The sequence below is a fragment of the Panthera tigris genome, chromosome F2 (assembly GCF_018350195.1).
Source record: "Panthera tigris isolate Pti1 chromosome F2, P.tigris_Pti1_mat1.1, whole genome shotgun sequence".
Taxonomy (NCBI): Eukaryota; Metazoa; Chordata; class Mammalia; order Carnivora; family Felidae; genus Panthera; species Panthera tigris.
Window position 1 is genome coordinate 56,706,671 of NC_056676.1, and position 22,850 is coordinate 56,729,520.

General features: G+C 32.8%; 1 protein-coding gene across 3 annotated transcripts in view; it reads right to left on the bottom strand.

Moving 5' to 3' along the window:
• CSMD3 (CUB and Sushi multiple domains 3) overlaps nucleotides 1-22,850 on the bottom strand; it is a 1,242,212-nt gene that overhangs the window by 310,065 nt on the left and 909,297 nt on the right. For all 3 annotated transcript variants that reach the window (XM_042973241.1, XM_042973240.1, XM_042973239.1), the window contains 4 exons: nucleotides 19,505-19,661; nucleotides 8,561-8,752; nucleotides 4,351-4,477; nucleotides 1,932-2,134 (listed from right to left, as the gene is read on the bottom strand). In XM_042973241.1, coding sequence (XP_042829175.1) covers nucleotides 1,932-2,134; nucleotides 4,351-4,477; nucleotides 8,561-8,752; nucleotides 19,505-19,661 — 679 coding nt within the window. The remainder of the gene's footprint in view (nucleotides 1-1,931; nucleotides 2,135-4,350; nucleotides 4,478-8,560; nucleotides 8,753-19,504; nucleotides 19,662-22,850) is intronic.

Genomic DNA, 22,850 nt, shown 5'->3' on the forward strand with positions numbered 1-22,850 from the left:
TTTCATAATATAATATATTCACCCTCCAAGTAATTTTATTTCAATGGGTAGGTTTTTAGTCTCAGATCACTAGTATAAATTTCTATGCATCTTAAAAGACTATTATGAAGACAGATTTATTAAAGTTCTAGTACAATACATATTGTTTCCTTAAATGCCTTATAAATACAATAAATCTAAAAATGCATTACTAATTTAACTGAAAAATCTGCAGTAAAAATTCCTGGAAATAAATATATATATATATATATATATATATATATATATATATAAATATATGTATACATATATATAAAACAGCCTGTATCTATTGAGCAGATGAACTTGGCATTCACGAACGCTAGCCTTAAACAATTTTTCACATGAGTATAGTCAAATTATGAATCACAATAACCACTTAAGTATAAAATATTATATGGTACTAATTTAAGGTAAAGAAAAGGAGAGCTATTAGTTACCAAACTAGAAAGAACTTAAATTGAACATCTATCTCTGACAAATTGCCATATCTTCATAAAAAAAGAGAAATAAACAGTAAAAATAGAAGATATAAATATGAAGAATATTCAACTGGTAGGTTTTTTTAGAATTAGAAGCCATTTGTGTTCACTGATTATATGATCATTTCATTTTTCATTCTTTTTCTCAAAAGATAAAGCATGAATTTACAGGTACTGCCTTTTCCATAATGATCCACACTTTCACAACAGCTTGGTTTACACAATACAAAATAATTCACTTGTTAGTTGATTAGGTCAAACAACTCTGTTCCATGAACCAAAAGTCTGCCAAGTTGTTTAACAGTATTAACCAGTTATTTACCTAAGAGTGATATATTTTGTGGACAGTAATTTCAAAAGTTATTTATGCTTATTTTACTTTTTAAAAAAGATTTCAATATTACATTTACTCATATAGTAAAAATAGTTCTCTGAGCACCAACTATATACTTTATACCAAATACAGTGTATACGAGATCATGTTACATCCTAATAATGTATTTATGTGATAAGCATTATTATACCTATGTGAATTAGAAAACTCAGCCTAAGATGATGAGGTCAGGGACACAAAGTCAGCAGTTAGTAAAGAGTCAGGACTTGGATTCAGGCACATTTCAGGAATACTGGTTTGTATGCTTTCCATCATTTCCATAGATGATCTTAGAAATTTGCATATGTTTCTGTTAATAGGATTTTTAAAGACTATAAAGTTAGAAAATCCATTTGATAATTTTCCCAAAGAGGTGATGTATGTTGGCAATAAAAGTAAAAATATAATAATGAAAAGTTTTAAGTTTTTATTCATTTTTTCCAGCCACTGAGTAAAAATCGTTTTTACAGAACAACATATATTTAGCCACTTAGCAGTGCCATAAAAGAAAAAAAGTGCCATGAACACGGGTAATTACTTACAATGAATGACATTATATTGTTATAGGAAGTCTTTAATTTAGAAGTAGATCTAAAATATTTTGTCAAAGATATCTGGGAATATATAATTAAGATCTTTAAAAGGGAAAAACAAAATTAGTAATAATATAGGATTGCTTTTTTTGTAAAGGCAAGTATTCATTTCCTCCCTTATCTAAAAAAATTTCACATTTTGAAATAATCAGTTTTATGGTAAATTGAAATGTAAAGCTTTTGTAATGTAATTATTTCATTTGCTGAATTATTTTAGCAGCACTTTTACTTGAAAAAAAAATGGCTTGACAATTAGAGAGGTCTCAACGAGTAATTGATTAATTCCAAGTTAATTATATTCCTTTTTTCCAAGAATATTTTACCTTCACTGAAGATGAATAATAGGAAGACCAGAAACAAGCATAGTTAGGATCGTTAAAATTTTAAAAGGTTTGGGCAGGAAAGTTAAAATACTATTTGAATAGCATTCCTACTTTTCATTTAAGAAATAAAATAATAACTCACTTGAAAACTGAATTGCAAATCCAGATTTGCTGATATAAAAATCTGTGTCAAACTGGATGGTGACTATGTTGAGAGTGCTATGGATTCCTTCAGGAATAAGAGATCCACTGATTTCCTTTAAGAGCATCTCATTTTCTGGGGGACCATCCCATACTCGGAGGATATCATGTGATGCTTCCGTATCAAAAGCAAGAAACTGTAGGCTGTGGGAGAACCATATATCTCTATTTAATTATCTCAAACATGGATTCAGTTTTAAATAAAAAGATATACCAGATATGCATCTTTAATTTTATTAGATATTTTTTATACTATCAGATAAAAAATGAATTAGGTAAACAGCATATATAACCTCAATACATGTTTCTTAAACAGAATAATTTACTTTTCTAGAATATGATTACAAGTCTATTATATCACCTTTGTAAATTATAGAAATTTCAGATTTGCAGTCTTTTCTGTGTTCAGAATGTTTTAAAAACATTCTTATTTATTTTTGAGAGAGAGATACAGAGCGCGAGTGGGGGAGGGTCAGAGAGAGACACACACACAGAATTCAAAGCAGGCTCCAAGCTCTAAGCTGTCAGCACAGAGCCTACATGGGGCTCAAACCCACAAACCTTGAGATCATGAACTGAGCGGAAGTCAGACGCTTAACAGACTGAGCCACCCAGGTGCCGGGTGTGTTTGTGAATTTTAACTGTAGCCACAGTAGGTGACACTTATGGAGCATCTAGTACATGCTAGGCACTGTGCAAAATGCATTACGTAGATTTTCTTTGTTTAATGGTTATAATGACTTAATGAAGCAGGCACGTATTTGAGCTCAATTCTATAAATGTGGCAAATGGATTTGAGGCAGGTTAAATAAAATTGGCCAAAGGGTGGCAGAGTCAGGAATTGAACTCAAGTTTTCTGAATCCGTAGTATATATTTTTACCGATGTTTCACGTTTGTTTTATCAGAATCAAATGAGGTTGATTCAAGGAATGCAAGAATGAGTTCATATTAAAAAAATCAATATATTTCATCACAATAATAGATATGAGGAAAAAATTACACAAACATTTCAATATATACAGAAAAAGTATTTTTTAAAATTTCAACATTATAATCATACCCAGCAATCTAAGAATAAAGAAGTTCCTTAATGTGAAAATTAATGTTTACCCAACCCTACTCCCCCAAAATGCATAAAAACCAAAAAAACCCTTTTTCATGTTAAATATGCTTTATATCTAGCCTAGACATAATTATTGTCTGATATTTTTCGTGGCCAGTGCCAAAAATTAGAAATCCAGTTACAGCAACATGCTCCACTCTCTCTCTATATATATCACATCCGTGCTAGGTATGTGAAATGTCACAGCTTTAAATTTGTGTTGCAATTTAATATCCAATATTGTTCTTCAATTTAAAAAATTCCAGAATCCTGTTGAATTTAACATTTTTAAGTTTAGTAATTCTAATATTTAAATAAAACAACGTGTGATCTATACTAAAGAAAAACAGGCTGAGGGTTGATCTGGTGCAGTCTACTTTGAGTTCTGCAAATTCCCTTGCAGTAGTAATATATCTGTTCATATCAAACAATGCATGGAATACACCTTTCAGCATGTTGATGAAGAATAATACTTGTTTTCCATAACCACCTTCACTACCCAGAGGCCTGTCTGAAATTTTCTTTACATAAAACAGCAATTCTTAAATTTAAAGTCATTGTTTTGAGAGTGATAACACACCAACTAGCTCAAATTAGGTCTGAAGGGAGGATTTATTTCTGTTCATTTATTAACCTATTCCTTGTCATGATCACAGTAGTTAAACTAGGGTTTAGAGAACGTGATAACTTTGGCAAGCTGGCTGGTGCTGTTTTAGGAGATGATAGTTCTGCCCTCGTCAAAAGGTCAATAATGTGAAGAATTGTGAGCCACCTAACTAAATTCATCTGGAAAGGGAAATCAAACACAGTTAACAGGGCAGAGAGCTGATGCTCCAGAGATATGCCTAAACCCAGGGAAGACAGGGAATTGTTACTGAGTCCCCTTCTGTTCTTATTTCTTCCAAATGTTCTTGATGCTGAATTTACAACTATGACAGCACAACTTTGTATCCCTATCAAAATGGTGGACTTAGCATCTTGAATCACCAAGAATTGAAAGATTAAAGTCCTAAAGAAGCAGAAAACATTTCTCGATCTCTGTGGTCTATGAAAACTACGAATCTAGGGATTATATGAACTACCACTGTGACAATAATCATACCCGTGAATATTTGTTATACTTTGAAGAGATGAAAACCAGGTTCTTCTTGGCCAAGGCTAAAGATATTGACAAACCTTGTTGTTTGATATTGTATATTGAGGCTGATCAGAAATTTCAGATTCCCCAGTAATTCTGAGAAAATAAAACCCATTTACCTGACAATGTTTCCTGGATCTACCTCAATCATCCACATGCAACGCAGATTATTGTCATATGGAAAGGGATAACCAGGAGATAAGATTCTTCCTGAAGATTCTCCTTTAAAACGACCTCCACATTCAGCTAAAATAATAATAATAATAATAATAATAATAATAATAATAATAAATGAAACCACCATTTAATGCCAATCTTTGCAAAACAATCTACGAATTTCTTAAAAATATATGTTTTTTCATCTTAAGGAAAATAAGGATTGACAATCCCTCTTCTTAAGACAATACATTTTGTATATACTTCCTCAGATTAATGTATTGATTGAAGCAATGATACACTAAAGAGTAAAACAATAAAGTCTCAAGTTAGATCACATAAAAGATAATAAGCTAGGGAATAAAAAAAGGACACACTCAAACACTCTGAGTTTAGGCATTCAAAGATTTTAAGATGTGTTGTTACATAACGATAATTTAAAAAGGGGAAACAGATGGCAAGTTGCTCACTGCTCGTTGGTTGTAGGCTGAATAATTTATCATCGTGCTACCCCACCTCTGAGAAAAACTAATCTTTACTGTGGTCCCTCAGGTCTTCTAAATTTCATTGTCCTTTTATTCCCCTTTAAATCACTCTAAACTCTTTCCTTTTTAACCTCCCCAAAGTCAAAGTGGCATTTTTATTAAATTTCTCACTTCAGTAAAATCTAGTTTAATTTAATGAGTCCTTAAATTTTATAAAACTCATCAAATCAAAAGTGTAGGTATTGTTATACAATATTTTTAAAAAACCTTTTGGGGGATTACCTCTCCATTTGAATGCTATTTAATATATGGGGATGTCTGTAGGGGTTTTATTTCAGTAAACAGATAATCTAGAAAGAATCCTCTGTACTGGAGATGACAGAAAATAAGTATTGCAGTTAGTATATTGTTCTACATCTCTAACCCCAGAAACAGGGATAACACTGTGTAATACATCATACATTTGAAAATCCTCCAGATTATTTCCTACCAAAAAATAAACAAAAACAAAAAAAATTTACTTTTTGCTTAAATATTTGAAGGCGCTCCTATATTTGTTTTTCTTGTTCTCTGCACTGTTTCGATCTTACTTACATTCAATCACTGACTTAATCTTCTTGGTTTTGTTTTGGAAGAGACCTAATGGCAATTGAATTTAATGGTTCACAATGTATAGGCTCTATTCCTATAGGTAAATTTATTTCACAGATTTTACATATTCTATTTTACCACATTGTGATGATTAGTTTTACGTGTAAACTTGGTTAGGCACTATAGTGCCCAGGTATTTAATCAAACATTAGTGTTGATATGAAAGTATTTTATAGATGTGGTTAATGTCTACAATCAGTTGGTGTTAATTAAAAGAAGTTATCCTTGATAATGTGGGTAGCCCTCATCTAGTCAATGGGAAGACCTTATGAGCAAAAAATAAGTGTTTGGGAAAAAAAGAAATTCTCTCTCACAACTGCAGAGTTGACCTCTGCCTGCATTTCCAGCCTTTTGACTTTCCCTATGTATTTTGGACTTGTCATCTCCCACAACTGCATGAGTCAATTCCTCAAAATAAATAAATCACTTAGATAGATAGACAGATAGATAGATAGATAGATAGATAGACACTTAGATACAAATACATATAGATAGATCAGTCTAGATTTAGATATTCTATTCATTCTCTTTCACTGGAGAATGTTGACTGATACACTCACAGAGGATGAGGCAACTTGATTTTGTATTGCAATGTTAATTCACAAGAACAAATTTGTTATTTTTTTAAGTAAATGAGATACCAGTATTTAAGATGTTGCCATCACTTGTTTAGATTTTTTCTCATTTTTTAACAAAAATTGTGTTGGATAACCTTCAACTATGTAACTATATCAATTCATTATTACATTATTTCTTTATAATTATCACTTTTATGGCATACACTTACTATGAGAACAGATTTTATACTTTATTCCTCCGGATTAATTTTTAATCAATTAAAGGTCAAATTGGGGTTTTGTGTACTACACTGTATGTTCAAATTTAACATAGTTCTTTTTTCTCCAGATTTCTTTTCTACAAACATTACCTGTCATTTTGACTTCAAATGAGCCAGTGTGATATGCCATCACACTACAGCTCATATTTAAGAGAAGACTTATATTTGCAGTATAAAAATGAAATAGTGCTTAAAGAAGGTATATAGGTTAAATCCTCTGGCTATGGTATTTCAAAAAGTATTTGTTTGATCCATGTATAAGCTTCAGAAACATAATTATCTAGAAATAATCCATACAATTGCGAAAAAGTTTCTTATTTGACAGAGGCAAAGTGAGCACAAAAAATTAGGATGCTAGACCAGGTGGCAAGGCTATTAATTGTTGCCAGTAGAGAACACCATCTAAAATAGAATCTCCTCTTCTGTTATCATAGTAATCACCAGCACAACACGCCATGTGTCCAACTGTCTTCAGCTGTTATTCCTGTCTATCCATCATTAAAAGGAAAAACAACATATAAATTTACCCCTCTCATGAAATCTTGAACAGTATCAAGCCACTAAGTTTTGACTCAGGAAATTTGTAAATATGAAGTGCATCGATTTGTTACAAACAAAATTAATTCTGATCACGAACCAAATGTCCTTCCATTTACATAAAGTCTTTTAAAAAGTGAAGAATGTCTTTAGCTTGATTCAACACATATAGAAAATATGTTATTTTAAATATATCTGGTTTCTGATTTTAATTTTAAGGACAGCATGGAAAATCAGTATTTACAAGTTTATAGTTTTGTGCAATTATAATCCTTAATGCTTTTCTGAATATATTTCATATTCACATCAAAGAATACAACCTTAGAATTAGTGCTATATTTTTCTCATTACTAACGCCAGTGGGCTGACTGTTGGTCATATTCCAGAATCCCAAGCTTTGTTAATTTAGGTTGATTAGTATTTAGATATTATCCTCGTAATCTATCCAAAATCAGATGTCATCTGAAAAGAAAGGACTATGATTGCATTTTGGTTAGATAAAAACATGTTTGCTTCCTACGTGAATCAATGTTTGAATAAACCAACAGAGGTCCTGTGGCATAAAAAAACACAGTGCAATTAGTTGCAAGGCCTTTAAAGACTGGAATTTCATTTTTCTATTTGCATTCTAGTAGGTTTTGTGGAGATTCCTATGTTAACCATATCAACTAACAAAGATACAAATTTGGAAGGTTTAAGTTTCCAAACTCATCAAATTATATACATTAAATATGTGCTGCAGTATTAAGATATCAGTTATACCTTAATAAAGCTGTAAATTTTTTTTAATTTAGGTCAATTTTATTCATGTGGGCCTGAGGCAGAATGGATTTGTGCTTCTACAAATACCAGCAAGAAGTAAGAATGGCTGAAGAGTAACCGAGTGTTTGCTCCCTATTTAAGGAGTCAGTGTTTTGTTAAAATGTTTCCTTTTGTTGTACTGGTATTCCAGCCTGGGACCTATTTGGTCTTTGGAGCAGAAAAAAACAAAAGAAAACAACAAGAAAACAGACATCTTTGTCAACACATTTCTGTCTACCTTCCTACTCACACAAACCCAGTCATTCATTAATTGATCTGCAAGATGGTACTAGTCCTCCAGTTGTGCAGTGAGAGAAAATGATCCATTCTCTAGCTTCATGGAGGCAATATACCTTATGTTATTGTGTCTCCCTTGCCTCTTTTTATTGAAATTGGTTAGTTATGCTACATACACATAAGAAAAGCCCATGTACTTCCTCAGATTTTTGAAAATCTATATACATATATAAAGAAAACCTTTGAAGTTTTTGAGAATAGGCTTATTGTTTTTTAATCTACCTTGATACCGGGACAGGTGCTCATTTTATTAAAACAAACCTAGTCAATGTGATTCCATAAATATGTACGACAAGTCTTAACATATTTTTATAGTGAATTAAATTTTGTATCAAGATAGGAGAAAGAATGACTTGATACAAAAAAATGTACTCATTGACAAACTTATGAAAACGACGCTTTCACTTTCCATTAATTTCCTCCAACAAATTTGAGCTATGAGTTCATTAACTTCATGATTTAAGCTGTGAGCTGTGCGTGAACAGATAAAATCACTTGAAAAGGGACAGCGTATTTGGATAGCACTCCCAAAGAACTATTTATGAAAATGTGAGAGTATCTTACCAATACAGGAAGGCAGAGGATAGTCCCATGCCCTTCTCTCCCCTGTCATGCATTTGAGAAGGCTACTCCCGTGGAGAGTATAGCCTGGATTGCATCCATAAATAATAGTGCTCCCAGCAAAGTGGCCTTGGTCACTGATCTTGTATCCAAATTGTGGAATACCAGGATCCTCACAGTGTGAAAGTTCAAAACCTGTGATAAGGATACAGAGTCATTAAAGGCAACATTTAACAGGAAGATTTAAAATTATACCAACAGTCTTTGATTATTTTTAGTATAATTACATACCTTTTCCTACTTGTATTATTACTCTTACAATATTCAATTTTGATAGTATATATACAGTATCCATAAAGTTATTTTCTTGAAAATTAGAATTTGTTGTAATTGATTGGTTGATTGTAATTTTAAAGTTTATCAGTGATACCCCATGGTCTATATAACTATATCGTGGCTTGTAGCACTAAGCCTCTCGCTTACCTCAAGTGAATTGCGGCTAATAATAAATTCTGACCAGTGTGACTACTAGAGTCAAGTCATCAAAATTTTAAAATTTTGACAAAACATGTCCAATAATTGTCCAATTCACAGATATGTCCACTGCAAATAGAACTGTAGATTGCTTTACTTTGATAGCATTATAGTGATCATTATATTATAATGATAGTCTCATATTGAAAACATAGTTTTTCGAGACATAATAATAGTATTCAGGTTTAAGAACTCGGAGTCTTTATATCCTGCCCCCTCCAAAATGTATAGCTTTCAGAAATTCTCACAAGAAAACAAAAACAAATCGAAGCAGCATGTTATTCTGTGGTACAAAGAAACTATGTTTGTGTTCAGCAGAGTTTGGGCTTTCTGCATGAATTTTGCTGGAAACTTTATTTCCTGAGATAAGAGTAGCACTGGAGAAGTTAATTTACAACTACCCGTACCAGGAGTGAGAGAACGCCAGAGAGCTTTACCTGACTCCAGAGGACGTTTGTGTTTGCACCAAGGGGGAGAACGAGATGACTTACAGACATCTCTAGGTTATAAAAACTGGAGACATAGGCTAATCTGGCTCTTAGAGAAATGTATTTACATTCTGAGGTTAAAAAAAAAAAAAAAGAGAGAACTCAAGATCCTTTCCATCCCATCTCCAAGCAGCAAAGTTCTTTCTTCCTGCTTTCAGGAGAGGAAGGCAAGATAGCTGCCTTCAGCAGAGCATGTCCATTTTTCCTCATGCCTTGCCACTGGCCACCCATGCAGATTTTTCCATCTGATTTCCATCATGTTACTACAGGGGTAAGGAGTAGGTCAGAAGTATGTGGGACATACCAATATTATTATTATATTATTTAAATAACAATTATTAATCTGTTTAGATCCAGAAGATCTTGTGTCCATATGCAGAATAAAGTCAACAAAAGTGAATATTAAAAACAACTGTCAGCACAGTTCACTATAAAGATCCTGAAAGAACTGGAAAAGGATACCTCATAATATAAATTAAACACGATAGTAGCAATCAAAATCTAGGCTCCTTAGCCATAGAGTTCTTGTCTTTAATGTTTTACCAAGTGTATAAATATAAGATAAATGATAGAGTGAATGTACCAAAGATAATTAGGTGCTATTTACACCAGTTATAGCTTCTGAGACTAGAGGACTATAAAGAGTATTCCAGATAGCCTTATGAGATAGGAAAACCTGTGACTTCAAGACAAATAATGCTGGAGAAAAAAAAATGTTATGTGTATAAATCATAGGATAATCAAAAAGCAGTCTCTGTCTCCTTTATAGGCACAAATCCTTGACCAAATTAATCTAGATTTGAACTAGAACAACAACAACAACAAAAGCATGCATTATCTCATATATGGCAAATCACTAATTTGCATCATTGACTTCCTAGAATGTCAAAACATACATTAAATCACTAGAATTTGCACATATCCAAGTACTAAATACATATTGTAACTTCAGCATTTTGAGGGATACATTATCTATCAGAGGAAGGAGCCCTTCCTACTCTCTTCTATGGGGTATTAACCATTTTTTATTCTGTTAACTCAGAGAAATACTTTACACATTTTAATTAATTTACAATCATTTGCTTCTTTTCTTTGTTTTTCTATAGAGTGGAATTATTTCAATTTTTCCCTCTTTCCCACAATGACTTCCCAGCATAAATCTTGTCTCACGGCAGATGTGTAATAATTTCTATGGATGGATGTGGATTATTAGAGGCAATTATCTCAAGGAGATAACTGAGGACGAAACTAAAATAATGCTGATGAGAAACTGAAGTTTATGAAACAATTAAAAAAATCTTCAGGAATTTCCCTTATGGATCAATTTGTGACAGCTCTGTTTGGGTGAAAATATGTTAAAATAAAGCAAATATAAATGGCGTCAGAAACAGAGCCCAACAACAAGTCACAAGTCACTAACTCAAATCGTGACATTAATGAGATATAAAGATACACGGTCAAGCAAGCCAGTCTTTCAAACATAGAAACAGAAATGGCAGAAGTAGCAACTTTACATTTTCAGGACACATTACTTTGCATGAATCTGCATACTTAATACTGCATTTAAAGTGTTCTTGCTCAAAAATTACAAGTTTGCGTGCCTTCTACCAGACATAATATTCAGTTTATCATTCAAAATGCAGCCACTTCTGAGTTTTACCGTATATCATTTATCAAAATAAAAATGGAAATCAAGCTCTCTTTTCAAGGTTCATTACCAAATTCATCCTTCCTTAATTTGAATGTTCTGTAAATGTGGTTGGCAATTGCTGGTGATGAGGTAAAATGGAGATATTCTTTGTAAATTAAGATAATTTATAATACTTTGCATTGTAGATGAAAATGCACATGGACAATACTATATAAGCTACAAAGCACAACATAATTTAGTCCAATTTGGTGGAATTATTGTTGCCTATTCATAAATATTCATATCTGTCTTATCTTTATGGAAACATTCAGCTGCCAGTCTTTTCATTGAAAAGCTCAAATACTTGAAACTGACAATTAAATAAAGATGTGTATGAAAAATCATATATGCTATAAATATTCACCATTCCTTGTGAAATTTGATACTCTGATGAAATGAAAATTTCTAGAGCACAAAATGAACTGAAAATCCCCATTACCTAAATCCTTTTGACTTAATAACTTCAACAGAGATTTAATTCCTTTCCTGCTACTATGTAGTATAAGGATTTCTAATTTATTTTTAAGTTGTTATTGGAAACCTACAAAAGACTACAAAGGATAACATAACAACTTCACCATCTGACTCTATCAGATTCTACTATCATAGTAGCTTCAGATAAAAATTAATATTATTTCAGATTAATATTCATATTGATATTAATATCAAGAAATAAATATTATAAAACAAGTAAAGCTCCTTTTTGTTCCCTTCTCAACCACTTTCAGATTTTCCCTACCAAGAGCTAGTAAATATTCTGAATTAATGTATTCTTCTCATACCTATTATATATATGTATTTATATATATATACTTATATATATTTATATATGTATATTTTATATTTTATTTATTTTGAGAGAGAGGGAGAGGGAGAGGGAGAGCATGCATGTGCATGAGTAGGGGAGGGGCAGAGAGAGAGAGACAGAGAATCTCAAGCAGGCTCTGCACACTGCTAGTGCAGAGCCCCATGTGGGGTTCTATCCCGTGTACCGTGAGATTATGACCTGAGCCAAAATCAAGAGTCGGACCATCAAACAACTGAGGCACCCAGGCGCCCCCTATTTTCATCACATATCTATATGTCTATGAACACTATATAGAATGTTTTGCAAGTTATTTATACACTTTATAAACTATGAAATTATTTTAAAAATTCTTCTGAAACTATTTTTGCCAGCATTGTGTTTTTACCTTTACACACACACACACACACACACACGCACGCACACATGCACACACACACACACACACACACACATTTTATTCATTTTAACTACTCTGTGGTATTCCATTAGAAACTTACTACAAAATTGATTTATTTATTTTCTAACTGATGAACTTTTACATTGTTTCCCATTATTCCCTGCTACAAAAAGGCTATACTTTTTGTCTGCTTTTGCACAAATGTAAGCATTACTATAGGGCATGTACCACGTAGGGATGCAGAGCTCACTTTGTCCTAAAGATTGCATCAAAATCTGCTAATCTGCTATTCAACTTCTTCCTTGATCTACTGAGAGATGAATAGTTTAATTCCTACCTCCACATAATTTCTATTCCATTTGATTATGAACAACAGCTGTGTATTCACATGGGGGAATGTCATATGGTCAGAAAAACAGTACAAATAATACAATAAGGCAGATGGCTTAGAAATATAAATGGTATTTGAAAACTCACTCTTTGAATATAAGTCAGCATTTTTGATGGAACTTCAAACGAGATCTTTATACACTTTATTTTTTTGAAACTCAGTTAAAATGTAAATATGTTTTTAATATTCTAAAAGTTACCTTATAGAGTATTTCATGGTGAATTAAGGTATGTTAATTGCATAGACCAACAGTAAACACCGTCAAATTGTTAAATAAAAAGGGAGATAGATTGTTAATAAGAGAACTGAGAAAGCATGCTAGCTAAATACAGTTGAGGATGACATCTGAAACTAAAAACATTAATTCAAGTTTAAATAATAACACAAGAAGACAAAGATCATTCTATCATAATTTTAATCTCTGTAGAATTCTTTGGTGAATTTGGTTCATAATATTTAGTGGAATCTTTAAGAATTATACTTAATGTTTGATTAGTAAATTCTACTTAGGCCATGAATCTTGCAAGAAAAAGTATTATTTTAGAATTCTTTATATTCATACGAAGATGTATACAAAACATAATGTCAACATCGTCACTTTAAAATTCGCAAGCAGGAAATAGTCCACAGTCACAGTCACCCATGGCAACCATGACAATCCTCTTTGATTCAGAGATGACAAAGAATATAATAGGAGGGATGCCTGGGTGGTTCAGTCGGTTGAGCATCTGACTCTTGATTTTGGCTCAGGTCATGATCCCAGGGTTGTGGAATTGAATCCCACATCTGGCTCCACACAGCGTGGAGTATGCTTGAGAGTCTCTCTCTCTTTCTCTCTCTGTCTCTCTGTCTCTCTGTCTCACTTTCTCTACCCCTCTCCCCTGCTCGTGCTCACTCTCTCTTTCTTTCTAAATTAAAAAAAATATGTTTTTAATTTAAAAAGAAAGAATGTAATAGGAATAAAGAGAAGAAAGTTTTATATGACTACACATTCCATTTTTTTCACGAGTCAAACTAATTTAAAAAAATGGCACACATGTATTTCTTACTCATCAAACTCTAGGAAACATCAAACTTTGAAACCACAATCTTTATATGAATGCTGTAAGAAGATAATCCTTACAGTTTTGAGGAATAGAAGTTAAACACTTAAATAAGCAAAGGTTTGTGGAAATGATTGCTATGTATTTCCAACTGAAAGAAAGGAGATATGGTAAAGAATTCTTTTTTTTTTTCTTAATTGTCATTGCTCTAAATCCTACGTATAAAGTTCTGAGTAGAAAACACATTACTCACAGACTTTCCTATATTTTAATCTGTTGGGCATGAAAAAGTGAGTGATATTTTTAAATGTGCTAGTTTGTGTCTTGCACATCATATATTTGTACATCATTCTGGGATGGTGAGATCCAGCTTTGCCTGAATATTAATTTTTAACCATCAGCCACTTGGTATTTGGCCAAATGTATGGTTGGTGCATTCTAGACATATGTAAGAATGGAATTTTACTAAATATTGCCAAATTACCCTCCCAGGTGACTTTACCAACTTGCATTCCCTAAAGTTAAAAGAACAAATTGCCATCAGCACTTAGTGTTAGAGAGCTTTTTAATTTTTAGTAACCTTATGAATGTGTAATAACATATTATTTGGGGTTTAATTTTTCTCAATTTCTATTAGGAATTTTTTTTTTGTTTGCTTACTGACTACTTGAGGTTTCTTTACCGTGAAACTTTCTTTTAGACTATTCTCTTTCTTATTAATTTGAAGGATTCTTTTCTATAGAGTTTATATTTTTCTGTTACATATATTGTTAGTATCTCCTAGAAATGTCTCATCTTTTTACTTTATGGTGTGTTTTGCTATAGAGGTACTCAAAAACTACTTGGTGACTGGGGATTGATCGGGAAAATAGAAGCCACTTAGTTTGAATTGCTAGGATTCCATACAAGAAATTAGAGGGAAAATATAAGAAATGCAGACGCAGTGAAGGTCAGAAGACCACTGCTGGCTTTCAGGAAATCCTGGAGTTCCCACATTCCCGCCTGCGGATGCTAGTGGAAAATAATAGCTTCTCCACTGATGCCACCTCTCAGCTCTCACAGGACTGGCTTTAATTGGCAGGATCTAAGTAGAGATCTTCACTGGCAAGAGTTGTCAGGTTTTTAGTCCCTACACTTCAGGGAAGTACTTACAAGGGCAGAGATGCTCCTGACTATTGACAGATCTTTGCTTGTATATCTTGTTTTGGACATCTTACTCCACTTTAAAGATGTAGCTTTAAGGTCTAGGCTACTCTTTTCTTTTCCTTAAATATTTTAATGTTTTGAGACCCACATATAATATTGCCTATGTAAATGACGGATAAGAAATATTTCTTTAATATTTTAGTTAGAATACTTTGTACTACATAATGCAGCATTAGTCAGTACTTCCTTTATTACCTGGTTAATTTCAAGATTTAAACCGCAAAAGAAATGCCAAATACATCTGTTAAGTGGTCTAGAGGACAAAGAACCACATGGAGTAACTTTGCTGCTCCCTTGTAATTTACTTATTCTCTACTTGCATTTGCAGTCAATATATTATATCCAGAGAATAAAGTTAGAGTTAGTAAATCATCTGATTATTTTTCATGACTAGCACTGCCAACAACATACTGGCAATTATATTGAACATTTTAAATAAGGATAATTTATTATATATTTATAAGGTTAGTGCACAGAAAAGGTGTCACAAATTAGCTAATGCCCATCTTTAGTTTGAATATAAAATTTGAAATGGGCATGTTCCATGTGGATTTATGAATCATTTCAGGCAACATGACTGAGAGGCTAAAAGGGCCAAATATATAGCTGAACTTTTCCCTTGGGATAATGAACATTTCTCCAATGGGCTTTTTAGTAAATTAAATGTACAGAGGTGATAACCAGAGGACATCTGAGCCCAGAGGTACTGCCTAATGGCTGGGCATCATGGACATTTACCGGATCAGCTTTTGAGAAGACAATGTTATAATCCATCAAAAAGGTGTGATTTAGCTCTGTAATGGATGGTTGTTTAAAATACCCAATTACTTTCCACTGAATTAAAGTGGGATAACTATAAATGAAGAGAGCTAAAAGAATCTGTAATGAAGCATAACTTCAAGAAATAAAGTTTAAATACTACACATACTGCATTAAAGATACTAGGTCTAAGTTACTCCCCGATTGTAAGGGTAGCCAATAAGAGAGCATTCAGATTCTCAGGCATAAAGTGACAAAAGTGTTTTTGGAAAGAATTGCATTTACTTTTAAAAACATTTGCTTTCTTAGTGATTATATAATGAATGGACAGTTGGAATAAAATGTACCTTAAAAAGGTCTTCTCTAAAATATTTCCTCATTTTTATCTCAGCCAAATGTGTTTCTCTGTACTCAAAGCTGGAAATAACCAGGCAACCACACAAGTCAACAAAATGGATGATAGAAAGATAGAGAGTGACTACTGTGACATAGGATACCTGTCATTATAAGGGTGGTCACCAAAGGCCTGTTTATGCTAAGACTAGAATTGTGAGGAGACAGGCAAGTGGAATTAATCTGAATTGGATTATCTTCTGTATTTGCCTTGAATGTGCTTCACATGATCTTTCTAGTCTCTGTGCCTGTCTTCATCCTATTCTTTGCCCAGAATACTCTCTACCATTTCTTTTTTTGACCTGCCAATCCAACCTAAAAAACTACCTCATTCATGAATCCTTACTTGATCTGCCCTAGAGTCACCTGACCCCTTTCCTGTCTCCAGTTCTCTCAATGTGGAGCCTGGGGATTCCTCTGTATCACAAAGGGTTCTCTCAGATGTTTCGGAGAAAAAGTGTGGATAATTCTAAGGAGGAACATAACACAGAATGGCAGGGTGGAGTTAGATTGAGAAATAGATACAGGGATTCTTATAGAAAAACATGGTCTTTTACATTCTTTTCTCATGTTTGGGCATCTTAGCAAATTCTTTATGTTCGTAAATTAGTAACTGCCTCTAAGAAGTTTATGAATATTTAAAATATGTGCCCTAGTAGAATCTTCTTCTATAACACAAAAGCATTTGTATAAAATCAGTATTCAGACCACATATTAATTTACCAAGAATATGTAAAAAACATGCGATTGAACTAAACTGACTGTAGACATTATGAGAGGAAATGGCCCCTGAAGAACTATGCACAATATGTTTGTAAAAAAGCATAACCACAGTAGAGTGTGATAACTGCTATATTAGTTGCAAATATAAACTACTGCAAAAGGCATGTTAAAAAGTCGGCTAACTCTGGCTGAAGGAAGGTAAGCGGCAGTGGGGAAATATTGAAGAGGAGTCTTAGCTCAAAGGCTCAGTTGATGATTCAGGTTGGGGCATACCAATAATTGTTAACCAGGAAGAGAAAGCAGCCTATGGCTGGAAATGAAAATACATTTGGAGGATGGGCACACGTTTCTGTCAAAGCTAGGATATCTGTGGTTAACTATTAAGATCATTGTAGATATGTAGAAAGACCACCACTGTAAAAACCAGAAGTAATCCTTAAGAACAAATACAATTAATAACAGCCGTGTTACTAGTTCCAGGAGCCTCCCCAGCAGAGGGGCTCAGAACACAGCTGTCAATTCAGAAAATCATAGGACACTGCACTGACCTGGTGATATCCAGAGACAACTTGGAAATAGGCGTATATACATTTTAGTTTAGTTCAGAGACTGAAAAGTATTTATAGATATATATTTATGCTTTTAAAAGAATAATTGCTTTTCTATTCTCTTCCCAATTCTATAGCTTTCCATCTTCATAGAGACACACATTCTATAATGAAAAACTAGAGTCATTAAGAAGAGTGACTTCAAATATTTGCTTTTTAAGATCTCTCTTTCTGACATCTAGTAGCTCATACCAATGAGAATAAAGTCAATGATTTTATTCATTCCAGACACCTAAGCAACCCACACAATTTTAAATGCAGGTACGTCCTACAATGTCCAGTATCTTTGCATCAGTAATCTCAAGTTACAAAGAATTTAAATATCCAAAAAGGAAATCTAGTTTCTTTTTTTTTTCTCCTGTGACACCCATTAACATTTTAGACAAGGGGAAATGCAAAATGATGCAGAGCAAAGAAAGATCATTATGTAAACATTGAGCCATATCTTGAAAAATGTCAGCATCTTTGTTAGAAAACAGAGAAAGGAAAAGAGAAAAGCAGATTAAAAAATGTGCCCTTCTGAGCAGATTGCACCAATTATATTCGAGCAATAATTCTCAATATTATTACTTTTAATATATCACCTGGTAATATCTGTAAACACAGTTTGTTTGGATTTTCATTTGTCTTTGGAAGTACTTCATAAAAAACTGCATTGTGCACAACAGTTCTCAGGATTCAGAAACACGAATTGAACATTCATTTTGTTAATTTATGTTTTGATACACTATTGGTGTAACAATTCTAGCACAGGTAGAAAAAAGCCTTGAAATAAACAGGGAGCAAGAGTAATCTCTTAGTCATACGCACCAGATTTTTTTAATACAATTTTAATGTGATATACTCTGTTGTCTCCTACTTCTCATATCATTAGGAAAGAATATTTTCACAAACAATAACTTGATTCAAATTCCCTTTAGGATCCCGTGTGAGTATCTTTCATGGTGTAACCTTTTTAATTTCCCAATTTCTGTAATAGTTTCGATTCATCTTATTTCTTGAGAAAATTTATAGAAGTCATCAGATTTTTTTCAAATATTCTAAAAGTAAAGATTTCTGAATGTTGCTGTTTTATTTTGCTAAATTAAATGAGTATTCTGACCTTCCAAGAACTAATTTGATCTGATAGATTATACAGTTGTTAAACACACAGCTAGTAACCACCGCAGGTTTATATGTGATTTACTTTCTTAGTGTACTGTCTTATAGAGTAGGAACTCAATAAATATATTACTTGAATATAATTTATTGTTGATAGATGCAATTAGTCTATTTCTTATATTATGGCACTGGTATAAAATAAATTCATTTAATTCATATAAAACAATGGATGTGACCCACCAACCTTTGAACTTCTACTTATTTGTTGGAATAGCCAATTGGAGAATAATGCAATAGTTCTGTATGAATTTATTTTTAATAAAGCAATTCAACACATAAGCAAAACAAAATAAAACCTTAACTCTAATGTAAACTCATCAGAAACCATCCAGTTATCATTAATGACTATCCAACTATAACTACCACACATAGGTTGTGTGAATTTTGCAAACACTGAATTTCCATCTATTAAAAAAATAAGAAATAAGTATTTATTAAATATCAAACTTGGAGAATATTGCTATTTTAAAAATACATAAATAAATAAGCCCAAAGTCACAAATTACTTAACCATTCTTAACCTTACTTGTTTCAACTGTGAAATTGCAACAGTTAGAATACCTGTAATTTATGGAATTGTTTTTAGGGCCAAATAAAATTACATATATTGAAGGTAATTCTAAACTTCAAATTCTTGATCAAATGTTGGATATTACATCACCTGGTATATTATAGTTATTTAATAAATACTCAGCATCAGTGTTTGGCCTTTGTTTTCTTTTTTCTTTTTCTTCCAAAATACTTACTGGTATAGACAAGTTGAAAACCTTCATCTGTCCCTTCAGAATCAGAATTGAATTCTAGCCAGAGCTGATTTGAAGTGCTGCTAAGAGTCAAGCCTCGCATGGACGCACCAGTAAATGCACCTAGTAGATGAGTCGTTTTATCTTTTCCATCATAAATCTGCAAAATATTTATAATTAAAATGTAAATGTGCCAATAATAACCAACTCAAATCATTTATGAAGAAGAGGAAATTATTATACACTTCCTAAATCAGGTCACTACATGCTCCCCAAGGACAATCACATATATTAATTCCTACATATATCAAGTTAAGAAGGTTGGAATCCACATGGATACTTTTAAAATTCCAAGCTCAGTAGACCTTAAGTAACACTTGAACTCATATTATATAAATTTTGCTCTTATTATCAAAATAATGCTTTTTTATGGTAGACATTTAAAACTGAGAATACCAAAGGGGGTCTGGGTGGCTCAGTCAGTTAAGCGCCAGACTTCGGCTCAGGTCATGATCTCACGGTTCGTGAGTTTGAGCCTTGCATCAAGCTCTGTGCTGACAGATCAGAGCCTGGAGCCTGTTTCAGATTCTGTGTCTTCATTTCTCTCTGCCCCTCCCCTGCTCACACTCTGTCTCTGTCTCTCTCTCTCTCAAAAATAAATAAACATTAAAAACATTTAAATTGAGATTACCCAGAGGCTCTTGGGTAGCTCAGTCGGTTAAGCGCGTGACTCTTAATTTCGGCTCAGGTCATGATCTCACCACTCATGAGTTGGAGCCCTACATCAGGTTTTGCACTGGCAGCGGGGAGCCTGCTTGGGATTCTCTTTCTCCTTCTCTCTCTGCCCCTCCCCTACTCACTTTCTTTATCTTTCTCTCTCAAAATAAATAAATAAACTTTAAAAATAAGTAAATAAAATTGAGAATACCGACAGAAAGCCTGGTTTCCAAGGCTGGTTGGTTGTTTTTCTGCAACTTGCTCAAGGTTAGCCAAATGCTTATTTTTCTGATAACATAATTAATATAAAAAATGCTTGTTTCTTTTTCAATTTCTCTCATTTATTCATCTCCTTGAACTTAATCCATTTTTGACACGTAAAAAAATATATTAAATGAGTACCAAATGCTTTTAGAAACTAATTTAACATGACCAAAATATGCAAAACAAAATCGATAAGCTCTCAAACATCCCCACGTAATTCCCATTCTTCTGAAGGTATAACTTCTCATTGTATTCTAATTTGCTTTTCTTTTACCAGTGCAATCTAGACATCTCTCAGGGTCAGTAGATACAAATTCTGCCTTTTGAGAGCTGATAATAGTTCACACAGTGACATTACCACAATGATCATTCCCATCTTAATAAGTTCCATTTTTTTGCTACCAAGAGCAATGCTGAAATAAACAACCTTTCACATATAACTTCACATTTTTTGATACTTGTATTTTCATAAGGAAGTTTCCATATATGAGATTTCTGAACTAAAATATTCATGTATAGCAGATTATTTCCAAAAGTGTATAGAAATTACATGAAAAGTTTACCGACATCGTATGTTACCATTCTTTTGCCGGTAAGGCATGTATTTACAATGATGTATTAATTCTCCATTTACCTAAGGGAGTGAAAATTGGTTATTGACCAATCTTATTCCATAGTATTTAGTTTCGAGGGTTGAATAAATGATAATGAAGAGAAAAAGTTGAGAGATGCTGTTCAAAGTTACTTATCTCCTGCCTGAAACTGCTTTACTTTTAACCTGATATTAGTGTAAAAATTGTGTTGCTGAACTCCTAAAACAGTTAACTTGCCAAGCACCAGTGTTCCTCAGAAATGGTATTCATTATGTTTATGTCATGTAAGAGATAACATTTAGATGGTACACAATGGAACTTTTTGTTATTATCATATTAACCTGCATGATAGACTTTTCTTGGGCTAGATTGTTTGGTTTAATTTGGTAATACTTATAATGTTTTCTATAATTTGTAAATGAAAACTCATGTATAATATAAATTTTTTTCTTCAAATTATCTTTACCAGTTATGTTAACTTAATAAATTGGGAAATTTTCACTATATTTCTAATATCTGGATTATTCAAATAAAATTATTACATTTTTTTATTTACAGGCTCAAGATTTTTTCTTTTTTTTTTTTTATTTTTTTTTTTATTTTTTGGCTCAAGATTTTTTCAACTCAAGGAAATGTCTTTGAGTTTTATTTAATCACTCTTTGCCTATATGATCTTTTTATTTTCTGCCTAGAGTGCCTATTATTTGTGTATTAAGTCTCCAAAACTGTATTGTGAGTCTCTTGTATTTTCTCTTCTCATCCATCTTTCCCTCTGTATTATAAAGAATTTTCCATGGGATCTTCCACATGAACAATTAGATTTTCAGCAGTGACTAATACTATTAAATACTATTAAAATGGTAAATTTTAAAAGAATATTTTAAAGTTTATTTATTTATTTTGAGAGAGAGAGAGCATGGGTGGGGAGGGGCAGAAAGGGAGAGCGAGAATCCCAAGGAGGCTCTGCACTGTCAGCACAGAGCCCAATGTGGGGCTTGAACTCACAAACCGTGAGATCATGACCTGCGCTGAAATCAAGAATTGTATGCTTGAACAACTGAGCCACCCAGGTGCCCCTAAAATTGTAAATTTTAAAATCATTTGTCAAATTCTAGAAAGCTCTCCTCTCTCTCCCTCTCTCTCTCTCTTTCACTCTCTCCACTTATTGCATTAGCTTAAGATTTTTCAAAAATTTTAAATTTATTTTCAAATTTCTCTTAATGCTTCCACAGTTTGAATTTAATATATGCTACCAGTTCCATGCATTTAGTTTGGTCTTTCTTCCCTCCAGTTACCGAATTTCCCTTAACCACATGTGTATGTATCTTTACTTATTTATGTTTATGTTTCCTTATTATTGGTACAGGGTTTAAGTGTTATAAAGACTACACGTAAAAATTTTATTTAACATGCTATACAAATGGAGCTTTTGTTTATGTCTCCTAGCGTCCTCTTCTAACCACATTACTCTATGTGTTTTCTGCATAGAAATTCTGAAGTCTCTATTGCCAGGACCTTCCTGCTCTTTCCCTTATTTATTGTATTAGCACAGAGAGGGAGGTAGAAATAGAGGGAGAAAGAAAGTGGAGACTGAGTTCAAGCCAATACGGTCATGGAATTCCTAACAGAAAACATTTTATTGATATCTTCCTTCTTTTAAAATATGTTCACAGTGAACTAACAACAACAATAACAACAAAAGTGTGTTGACTGTTTGAAGAGTATCTGAGTACCCCTAGATAGAGGGCTGCATGGACAAATTTCCTAAAATTATA